This window comes from Ursus americanus, chromosome 20 (genome assembly GCF_024610735.1).
Source record: "Ursus americanus isolate L20-20 chromosome 20, mUrsAme1.1.p, whole genome shotgun sequence".
Classification (NCBI taxonomy): Eukaryota; Metazoa; Chordata; class Mammalia; order Carnivora; family Ursidae; genus Ursus; species Ursus americanus.
This window is the reverse complement of record NC_142146.1, coordinates 27,207,355-27,219,449: the sequence shown is the minus strand read 5'-3', so window position 1 is coordinate 27,219,449 and position 12,095 is coordinate 27,207,355. Positions and strand designations below refer to the sequence as shown.

Below are 12,095 nucleotides of genomic sequence, written 5' to 3'. Positions count from 1 at the left end.
TTTTATAGTTAATGTAGCAAGAGCACTGAATTAGAAATTAAAAGTCTGTCTGTAGAACTAGTCTGATACCAGTGATCCTGAGCAAATCAAATCATTTCGCCTTTCTGGTAAAATGGCCTCTTTATTCATTTGATAGATGGGGTGGGGGTAGAAATCCAACTAAGTATGCTAAATTCCATTCATGCTCAAATTTCAATTTTCAAGTCCATAATTATTTGCTGATAGTTTATCTAATATTGTAGTATGTCTAACTAAATATTAATTCAAATACTAGATGGAAAATTTATAATCAAATACTCCTTGTTAAAAATTCAAGTTTCCTGGGGTGCCTGGGTTGCTCAGTCGTTAAGCGTCTGCCTTTGGCCCAGGGCCTGATCCCAGGGTCCTGGGATCCAGCCCTGCATCGGGCTCCCTGCTCTGCTGGGAGCCTGCTTCTTCCCCTCCCACTCCCCCTGCTTGTGTTCCCTCTCTCACTTTGTCAAATAAATAAATAAAATCTAAAAAAAAAAAAAAAAAGTTTCCTTAAGGAGTATACTTGTTGTGATGAGCACTGGGTGATGTATGGAATCGCTGAATCACTATACTGTATACCTGAAGCTCATATTACACTGTATGTTAACTATACTGGAATTAAAAAAAGAAAAGACTGTAAAAAAAAAAATTCAAGTTTCCAAAAGCATACTGAAGCTATATAAAAACAAAAAAGAACTCTAAAGCAATGTAACTTATCTTTCAGTAACTGTATCATATATATATATGATGTATTATACATATACATAACTATATCATTTATATATCTAGATGTTGTCTATCATCTATCTACCTATCTACTTATAAGGGCCATTCTTTTCAATGCAAACATTATTTCTTTAATGCTGAATTGCTTAAAATCCTTTAGACCCCTTAGTTCCTCAATGGTAGCAAATCTCTACCCATTTAAGTGGGATTTTGGTATTTATGTACAGCTAAAATTATTAGTCAAACATGGTAAACTGGGTATTACTATGATTTAAAAAAAACCCCAACAAATCTGACTCTAAAGTAACAAGAATGGTGTTTTTGGTGTTCATAAACTAGCTCTGAGGGCTAGTAGAAAGTGTTCCAGACAGTATATAAACTGTTTGTGTCCAGTTTTCTTTCCTAGGTGTCCAATTCAGAGGTCAGTGCTCACTGGAATGCATAAAAGACCTACAGGGCTGGAGGACAGTCCCATTGCTTTGTATGCACAAACATTTCACCCAAGGACATATCTTTTTATCTTTAATCAAGTTCTCTAGATGAGAGAGATAAAGCAGAAATAGTTCTCCAACTGAGACCTGAGTACAAGGCAGACTCTACCAGTGGAACAAACTATTTTAAGATAACTTGCTGATACATGAGTACTGAAAAAAAAGATTTATTTAAGGAAAGCAAAACTAGTAGGTAAGTTCATATTTACTTTCTAAAGTAAGAGACCCATCTCAATGCATTTATAATGACTAGTCCAAGTATACAGCATTAAATGGTTTCAAATAATTTAAGTGTTATACATGCAGTTCTTAACAAATCGTATTATTTATTTTTTTACATTCACATTATTCAGATAACTGGTCTCCTATAACAAAACAAAGACTAAGAGTTGCTTTGAAATGATAAAATTCCTTCTATTGGCCTGCCTTTTAGATTTTGCTAAGCAGTATCAACTTTTATAACTACTTTGTGAGATAAAGCATTATCTTCAACAAATGGAAAAAATTACTGACACTCAGGAAAACCAACTCACCTATTCAAAATCTTTTGGCTAGCATATAGCAAAGCAAGGACTAAACCTTAGGTCTTCTCTTCACCCACTGTTCTCTTCATGCTACCACATACTTCAGCACAGGCGTTAATGAGTTAGAGTGATACTTTAACCTTGGCGCTTATAAAACAGTGAACCACAAAATTACTTGATCTTGAATATCTGGACCTCACATCTAATTTGCAAATAAGGTGGAGGGAAGAGGGTCTATTCTTTTTTTCTGATTGTAAGTTAACACACACTGATTTTATAAAAGCCAGAAAATCAAGATAGGAATATTCTCTTTAATCTCTCTCCTTTCCCCTAAACTAAGCTGTATGCAAAATCTGGAAGAATATTCATGGCTAAACAGCTAAATGATAAACTATACTTATTGTTACATACTGTTTATGTGTTAGACAAATTAAGTATCATTCCAATTAAGCACATAAGTTAAGTCAGAGTACATTTCAAACTATTATTAAATTTCACCTACTCTTCCCCTACCACCCATGAGTCCCATGGCTGGTCAGAATTCTGGGTAAGGACCACTCAGCCCAGGACAGGGAATGTGGTAGTGCTGCCAGAGCCCCCTTTTCCTCTACTCTGTCCCATTATGGTGTATAATAGTGTCTGTTCTTACAAAAAAATAGTAATAATAAAAAAATACAGCTAATCCTAATGAGAAGATTATAGGCACTAAACAATTCAGATATCCTATACCTCATTTGGCTATAGGTCAGACTATTTTCCCCATTTCACAAACAAAAGGGGCACAGAGATGTAAGGTAACTTGCCCAAAGTCTCAGAACAAGGGGCAGAGCCGTTATCAAACACAAAGTTATATACATAATCGAAATGAGTTATAAAAGGCTGCTGTATATACAGTCATATAAAAAAGTCAAATGTATTTCTCTATATCACAACAAAAGGAAATTTAAAGTCAGGTTTATTTTGGCAATAAAAATATTAAGTACTTAGGAATAAATCAAGGATTATAAAACTTCTAAACAAAAACTGTATGGGGATGCCTGGGTGGCTCACTCAGTTAAGCGTCTGCCTTCCGCTCAGGTTACAATCCCAGGGTCCTGGGATGGAGCCCCGAAATCAGGAAGCCTGCTTCTCCCTCTGCCTGCTATTCCCCCTGCTTGTGTGCGCGCGCTCTCTCTCTCTGACAAATAAAATATTTATTTTTAAATATTTTATTTATTTATTTGTCAGAGACAGCATGCGCACAAGTAGGGAGAGTGGCAGGCAGACAGAAGCAGCATCCCTGCTGAGGAAGAAGCCCGATGCAGAACTCGATCCCAAGACCCTGGGATTGTGACCTGAGCCGAAGGCAGACACTTAGCTGACTGAGCCACCCAAGCATCCCTAAATAAAATCTTTAAAAAAAAATAAATAAAAATAATACTTCTTTAAAAACCAACAAAACCCCCCCCAAAAAACCCTGTATGATTCCATTTATATCAAATTCAAAGCAGACAAAAATATACAAAGCTATCAGAAGTCAAAATATGATCCCATTTTTGTGGAAAATGCCTACTATCACCATAAAAGTGGATCTCGGTGAAATATATCCATATACTCATATGTATACTCATATGGATACTCATATATCCATATACATTTATATATACAATTATATGAATTGTATGGAAAAGCATATACCAAGTCTTTAACTTTGATTAGACTATGATGGAGAAATGATCTCCATACACATAGAGAAATAGTCATGTTAACAGTGGTTATCTTAGGAGAATAGGCATGAGAAGGATTTCTTTATTATGTATAATCAGAAAAAACAACGCCAGTCTTCTTCTCTTATACACACACATGGGTATGGGGGCGATCCTTAACCATCTTGCTCAAAGCCAGACCTATTTCTTTTGAACTGGCAAAGAAAATTTTATTTATTAATATTTAACACATTAAACATGTTTCTTGTGGCTATGTATTTGAATCATGAATGTCTATGAAGAATGGAGGCACTGGGACACCAGAGTAACGCAGTTAGTTAAGCATCTGACTCTTGGTTTCGGCTCAGGTCATGATCCATGGTCATGAGATGGAGTTCCACGGTGGGCTCCGTGCTCAGCACAGAGTCTGCTTGAGATTCTCTTTCCCTCTCCCTCTGCCCCTCCCGCTCATGCTCTAAAAAGAATAAATTCATTAAAAAAAAAAAAAGAAAAAGAATGCAGGTACTAGAATAATGGGAGTGACTAGAAGAATAAGTAGAATGAGTCAGGAAAGATTTCATGTAACTCAAAGTGAAGACCGAGAACATAGGCAGAAGAGTTGTAATTACTTATGTCACTCTTGAATAGCAGAAAACCAATGTCAGAGTGTCAAAAATTCCAAAATATAAACAACTTTCCCTGGGGATGCTACATGGGATTAGTAAATGATCATTAAAAAAAAAACAAACCACAAATGCACATTACTGAATTTGAAGTTATGGGGATTTTGTTTCTTTTCTTAGAAAATATTTCACTTTCTTTGCCAGAAGTATGAATTAATCATGCCAGATTATTTTATTATCCAACTTATATACCTGGTCAGTTTAACTCAGAAAAATAAACCAACATTTTTGGTTTTGTTTTTTTGGGGGGGAGGTGCAGAGGGACAGGAGAGAGAGAATCTTAAGCAGGCTCCATGCCCAGCGTGAAGCCCAATACGGGGCTTGATCTCACAACCCTGAGATCATGACTTGAGCCGAAATCAAGAGTCAGATGCTTAACCAAATGAGCCACCCACATGCCCCAACGTTTTATCAATGTTTTAATGCTACTATTTAAGCTTCCAAAACAATCATTTATTGAAAGGATGCCTCTGGTATCCTAAAATGGTTACTATACCTTATAGCTTCCAGAAAGTTCTCAGGGAACAAATCACTGAGTCAATAAATGATGACATTAGACAGGACTGCTGGGATTCTGATACTTTAAAGAAACAGAGGCTCTAAGAAACAGTGCTAGAGGGGCACCTGGGTGGCTCAGTCGGTTAGGCATCCGACTCCTGTTTTCGGCTCAGGTTACGATCTCATCATGAGATCCAACCCTGTGTTGGACTCTGTGTTCAATCTTCTGCTTGAAGATTCTCTCCCTTTGTCCCTTCCCCTTTAATAAATCTTAAAGAAAAAAAAAACAGTGCTAGATTGTTCTGTACACATAATCGCATTTTTTCCCACAACTCTAAGGAGTACGTTTCTTTCTAATTTTACAGATAAAGATTTTGCTTGGCAATTACCTGCTCAGGCTCAAAGGAGTATAATATAGAAACCCCAAGATTTAAACTGGGTCTTTTGGATCCCAAAGCTCATGTTCTTTCTAGTACATCAGGCTGCTTTGTGTAGATACTGAGAATTACATGTTTAAGTAATAAATATCACTAACCTGTTGCTCAAAACAGTTTATATTAGGTGAGAGAACTAATGATTTTTATCACTTCAGTGCTAATACATTTCTACAAAAAAAGTAGGTTGGTTTAAAACAAAACCACAAATCCCAAAAAGTATGGGTTGAGCATCGTTATTCTCTTGATTTTTGCAAAAGAATTCAGGTTTAATGTAATTATCTAAGGGCAGGAGGACCTTGGATAATCTCTATGTGCGTGTGTGTGTGTTTGTGTGTGTGACTTCTCAGTGGAATTTGTGTAGATCCAGTTGAGCGACACCTAATAACTAGTGTGTGGGAATAGTGGTAAAGGATTATTGGTGGTGATATACTCATTTTAGGTTTAATCTATTTTAAGAAAATTTATAAATCAAATCCTGAAGTTATAAAATTTATACATCAGAGGATGATCTACTTACCCAAGTATACCAACATTTTTTTAGTAAGATTTTACTTATTTATTTGACACAGAGAGAGAGAGAGCACAAACAGGGGGAGCTGCACAGGCAGAGGGAGAAGCAGGCTCCCTGCTGAGCAGGGATGCAATGCGGGGCTTGATCCCAGGATCCTGGGATCATGACCTGAGTCGAAGGCAGATGCTTAATCAACTGAGCCACCCAAGCACCCCACCAAAATATTTTCTTATTTACAGAGTCTTTACCACAGATTTTCTTTAAAGAGCTACTATCTATAAAAACATACGTCAAATAATTTAACTTCTCCCCAAAATCTATCTATACCTAACTACTCTGGGTATGTATGAAATTGTACAAAGTGATATATTCTTGTAAACAAAAAGTAGATTTTACTAGTGCTTTTGAGATTAGAGTTTTAGCTATGAATCCAACATAACAAAGTGCTACTGACAGAAATGGCTTTGACATTAGTTACAGAATTTATAATAAATTAACATTTGTGAATAAGACCCTCAAATTTTGCTTTGTATTTTGAGGGTAAAAAGCAAATATTAAAAACCAAAGAAACAGTTCTACGTTAATTAAAACTTCCTTGAAGTATATTTTATAAAATCCTCCCCTACAAACCACTCTTTGTTTTTCCCTAAGGGTATTTTTGCTCTTAGATGACACACAGACACATGGTGAATACCATAGACTGAAGAGCTCTGTCTCCAATAATTTATTTTCTTCCAAGAAAGCTATATATATTAAGGTACTATAAATGGTTCTGATCAACTTTAGATGAATATTAATTATAAAAATAATTTACACATCTCTTATTCTTTTGTTCGTATTTAGGCATTCTTGGCCAATATTCAGTTATTCCATTATCTCATTTACTTATTTAAGCAATATTCAGAACAACTAAGAGCCAGATTTTGCCAGTTTGGTTACTCCCTTTTTGGATACCAATTTATAAGGATCTCTTACAAATATAAACTCTCTACCTCTGATGGACATTGGTATTCCGATCTCTCCCCATCTTCCGTTGGCATTGTCCACATCTCTTCTCTGTCCCTTTCCCTATGATAAGCTCAAAGACTGCTCCCTCTGAGAAGTCAGAGGGAAAAAACATGGAGGTTACATTAAGATGCACTTTTGGCAGGGAGGACAAGAAGAGGCCTTTATCTTTTTTCTACCAGATCACTCAATAAGGCAGGTTGCTGAGTAGAAATAGGCAGTAAACTATGATTTAGGAATAATTATGAAACCAATTTATTTCCCACACTAGAGACTCAGGAAAAGACAACAAAAAGTATAAAAAGAAAATATAAATTTGCAATAAAAACAGCCATCCACATGAAAAATGCTGGTTTACAGAAATAATCCTTCATTCTCTCCGCATGATACTTACTTGCCATCTGTGTCTGATGTGGCTGCATAGTGCAGGGGTGTGCATCCTCTTTCATCAAGGTCATTCACACTTGCTCCTGATCCCACAAGAGCAAACAGGCACTGGTAATTGCAGTTGGCAGCAGCATAGTGCAGCGGAGATCTTTTGTGCCCAAGTTAATGTAAGAAAAATAAAAGCCAGGGACATACACCAGTAAACAAGAGCACAGCTGACTCTTACTCGACCCAGTTACAAATACTGTATTTATAGTGAGCCTGAGATTGATTTCTACCATATACTAAGTCTTTTGGAGGGCTGGACAGAAAGCTAGCAGGAGAAAGTAAGGTGGCAAAGAACTTCTAAGAATAGGAAATTATGATAGAAACACAGATTATTTCATGGTCCCCACAGAAACGAGTCTAGTCTTTTGAGTGAACTACAGACACCTTCATATTCTGCTCAGAAACTTTTGAAAACTTTCATTTTAACAAAGCTTCCCTTGTACTAATAAAAATGTTTCACAGTACAGAGGTAGAAGCTTCTGTTCATGTCTCAGGAGAGGAATGAAGGATAAGAGAAATATAGAAGCATTAAATAGAATGCCCTATTATTCTATCAACCATACAAGTAAAGCTGCATAGTAATATCAGGTTTCTCAAGCAAAAATTGCATAGTTTTGAAGATTGTTCACTATTCAGAAGACCTAGAGTACTGTTTTTAATTTCTAAAGACTGAATATTTGTAGCCAGTTTCTTCCCAGTTACTGAAATGCAACAGACTGTTACTAAAATTAGGAGTCCCTGTCTTTGAATTGCAACTCTATGATGATTCCATGACTTTTCATTTAAAAGAAAAAAAAAAAAAGAGGAGAAGGAAAAAAACCAGAAAAGTGAAGGTAAATTCAGTCTAGAGTCTTCAATTTTTTCTAAAACATTTACCTAGTGAAACAATAGTAAAACATAATTTTACTTTACTGGATAACAGCATGGTATAGTAATAGCATTTTAAGAAATACAATTAACCCTGAATTACTTTCAAGCTTCTAAACTCAGAATATGCTTCAGAAGCTCTCTCTGCTATTTGTAGTAAAAATGCTTCAAGTGCTGCAAATTAACTAATATAAGATGGACTAACGTACAACTATAAAAGCCAATTAACTGTAAAAATATTGCACCACAAAGCCAAACAAAGTGACTTTTGATTTTGCAGGTCATTAGTTCCTTTTATTAGTAGGCTTATGAGAACAGTCTATACCTCAAAGTAATTATGGGGTCAAACAGTTTTTTTCTAATATGCATTTCTGATTTCCTACCATACATAATTCTGTTTACTTCTGCACTGACCCCATCACATGCACTGAACATACATCCACGCATTTCCTTCTGACACACACCCTTTGTTATACACTTTGATGTAATTCTCAAACTCGTGACCCACAATTTTGCTCACATTGCCACCTCTATTTTTTTTTTAAACCAATTCAAACTGCCTTCAATCCTTTCCTCTATGGTTTTAGCACATGCTGGGTCAATTCCCACTCTAAGTAACTTAGTAGATACTGGTGGCTTTAAGTACTGCTACCGTAAATGCTAGTCACAGTGAGAATGAGGATTGGCTAAAAGACTACAGAGGGATTCTGTCACTTCACAGGTGTTTTCCTACCAGTCATACGAAGGGGTGTGTGTAGATGTGTTGTTAATGCGTATATGTATTTGTGGGGATTTGAGGAGGGAAGAACAAAAGTTTCATATATTTGTTACCTATTTCCTTCCTATTTCTAGTGCTCTGTAACCAAATATGGGCAGTAGAGTCTCTGACAATGAAATGACTTGGCGGCACGGAGAACTATACTACTGAGTTCTAGGTCTTGTGAGTTTCTTGAAGGAACACAGGTACCATGGGGTTTTACACTTCCATGGTATAATTATGGGAGGAGGAAGAATGATATCAAGAAATACAGAGGTGCTTATAAAGTAAAGCTGTGGCTGGCAGCCTGGGGCTGTGGCAGGGGCCCAAGTGGAAGAAGACTGTGGATAAAAATGAATATTTAGAAGTCACTGACTTATTTGGGCCTCTCAGTGAAACATGATCACAATGCAAAAGATGCTGAACTGTTAATTTTCAGAAGTCATTTAGAAGGTCATACAAGTCATTAAGTGAATAACATTAATTATGTTCCATAGAGGAATGGCATCACAGCCTACCTCCCAAATTTGTCCTTTTTGTTGAAGTCTGCACCAGTATTCAGCAGAAGGTTTAGGCACTCCAAATTCCTATTCAGGGAAAATACAGTTAGAAGACTTAACTGTCAATAATTTCATAACGACATTGGTAGCACATTTTCAAATGAAGACAAAGTGAATAAAATGACATAATTTAAATTACTTTATAAGAAATAAAACATTAAAATTCATCGTATCTAGAATTTTAAGAAGTTATGTATTTACATATTGGCATGTGGATAGGAAATAACAAATGAATTATGTTGTCACTATTTAAAAGAAAGTTCACACTTGTAAGAGAGTTCCTGAGAGTCGGTTAAGTGGCTGCCTTAGGCTCAGGTCATGATCTCATGGGTCCTGGGATCTAGCCTGAGTCCTTGGGCTCCCTGCTCAGTGGGGAGTCTGCTTCTCCCTCTGCCTTCCCACACCCCCAGTCCCCCTTAATGCTCACGCTCTATCTCAAATAAATAAAATCTTAAAAAAAAAAAAAAAAAAGAGTTCCTGAGAGTTTTTAGGAACCTTTAAAACAAACTTCAAACAACATGCTTTTAACAGAATGGTTTATTTTTATTTTTATTTTTTAAAAGATTTTATTTATTTATTCGACAGAGAGACAGCCAGCGAGAGAGGGAACACAAGCAGGGGGAGTGGGAGAGGAAGAAGCAGGCTCACAGCGGAGAAGCCTGATGTGGGGCTCGATCCCATAACACCGGAATCACGCCCTGAGCCGAAGGCAGACGCTTAACCGCTGTGCCACCCAGGCGCCCCTTAACAGAATGGTTTAAATTTAAATGGTTTTTAATACTAAATTAAAAGAAAATGGGTTAAAAAAAAAATCAAACCTGAAAATGTTCCAATTTGCTTTCCCTTATCTTCTCCTATACTATAAATGCTTAGATGTTTCCTTAGTTAAAATTACAGGGGAGTACAGCACATACACAGGTCTTTCTGTACTTTAATTTTCAAAAACCTGAACATCATTACTACATTACACTAGAAACTGTGACTGCCACATAATCGGATAGTTGTATTGTCTTTTGTCCCTCCCTCTGGAGGTCAGTAATATGGAAGCTGGGTTTCAACTGGAAGGTTCTTTGGTGACCTTGTAAGAACAAGATGACCCAGTCACATGTTCACAATCCATCTCTGCATCTGAGACTGGCCTAGTGGTAGTCTTGGTTCAGTGTACTTCTCCTCCGAAACCACTGGCAATATTTAAAGAATGATTATTGTAATAAAATTCTTGCCAATTTTATTTTTGTTAAGTCACCATGAATTAAATGGCTATTTTAGATTTAGGACCTTATTGATCAGAAACATTAGATTAGCAGCATGCTTCAGAGACCAAAGAGTATTAATTGAAGGTAGTTGTCTATTCAAACCAAGAGCCTAGTTTCCCCTAGCAGTAGTATTTAAAACTTAGTCCAAAATTTTTCAATCTCAAAAATTTTCTTTTTCCTATATATTAGCCCTGAGTAGAGGCAAGACATAAACAAGCATCGACATTTTCCCCCCTAAAATTATTATTAAAAAACCCTAAACACCTTTCAAAGAACATTAGTATTACTCAGAACATCCCTAAAGTTTAGTTGCTCTCATTTGAGGACATATATTCATTTATCCAGAAATAATTTTCTCTCATAGAAAGTAATACTTCCTTTTACAGTTTTGTTCCACCTCCCCCACAATACTTCCCTTTACAGTTTTGTTCTATCTCTCCCACTCATAAATTTATAACATAGGTGGAAGAAGATAGAAAAAGCAATTTCTACTAGTCTGGACTTTCTTCTCCCAAACCACTCCTATTATGGTTTGTTTTCTATTTTAAGGCAGCCTAATAAAGAGAAACGAAGATAAGAGAAAAAACGACATGACGAGCTACCTTCTTCTTAAAAAAGTAAAAATTTTGTTAACATACCCTCCAGCTGCAGCTGCGTGTAGACAGGTCCTGCCAAAATCATCTGGGGTATCTATATCAAATCCTGTAAGCATGAATACATCTTGTATAGTATCATAAATAAGTCACTTCACATTAAAGTACTATGTCAAGAAATGTCAAGTATCACATGCCCCCCAATCTCAAACAAAACTGAATTACAAATAAGCACAAAATTATTGAAAATAGATTTATAATGTACAATAATACCAAAAAAAATTGCCTCCAAAGGACTGAGACTAGTTTTAGGATAAGTGCTGGAGTACTTGTTTAAAAGCCATAGGATGCAATGGAATATTATTCAACAATAAAAAGAAATGAAGTACTGATTCATGTTGTAATATGGATGATCCTTGAGAACATTTGGTTAAGTGAAAGAAAAGACCATATCTTGGGTGATTCCATTTCTATGAACTGTCCAGAACAGGCAAATTTAGAGACAGAAAGTAGAGTAATGGCTGCTTAGAGAGGGGAGGGAGGAAACGAGGAAGGGCTGCTAATGGGAGGATGAGAATGCTCTAAATCCGACTGTAGTGGTGCCTGGGTCGTTCAGTTGGGTTAAGCATCCGACTTTGTCTCAGGTCATGATCTCAGGGTCCTAGCATTGAACCCCGTGTCTGGCTCCCTGCTGAGCAGGGAGTCTGCTTGTCCCTCTGCCCCTCCCTGCCACTTGTGCTCTCTTCCTCTCTCAAATAAAAATCTTAAAAAAAAAAAAAAAAAAAGACACAAAAACTGTTTTCAAAAGAAGCCATACATGCTTTACTACCTGTGGATTATTAACACTGAGGAGAAAGTTCAGACTTCTTTCATAGATAAATGGGTTTGTGAATACTTGTGGACATACATACACTTTTAAAAACTTAAAGCAGAAATAACTTAAAAAAAATCATTAAGAAAAAACTCAGAAGTATCTGTCTCACACAATATGTTAATTTTTACCAAAACTTTCCTATAATTCTTTCAGTAATCAAGAGTATTAATATACAAAGTAT

General features: G+C 36.3%; 1 protein-coding gene across 11 annotated transcripts in view; it reads right to left on the bottom strand.

The window, feature by feature from the left end:
• ANKRD28 (ankyrin repeat domain 28) overlaps positions 1-12,095 on the bottom strand; it is a 201,453-nt gene that overhangs the window by 31,698 nt on the left and 157,660 nt on the right. For all 11 annotated transcript variants that reach the window (XM_045791700.2, XM_045791706.2, XM_045791701.2 and 8 more), the window contains 3 exons: positions 11,086-11,149; positions 9,150-9,218; positions 6,967-7,107 (listed from right to left, as the gene is read on the bottom strand). In XM_045791700.2, the coding sequence (XP_045647656.2) occupies positions 6,967-7,107; positions 9,150-9,218; positions 11,086-11,149 (274 nt within the window). The remainder of the gene's footprint in view (positions 1-6,966; positions 7,108-9,149; positions 9,219-11,085; positions 11,150-12,095) is intronic.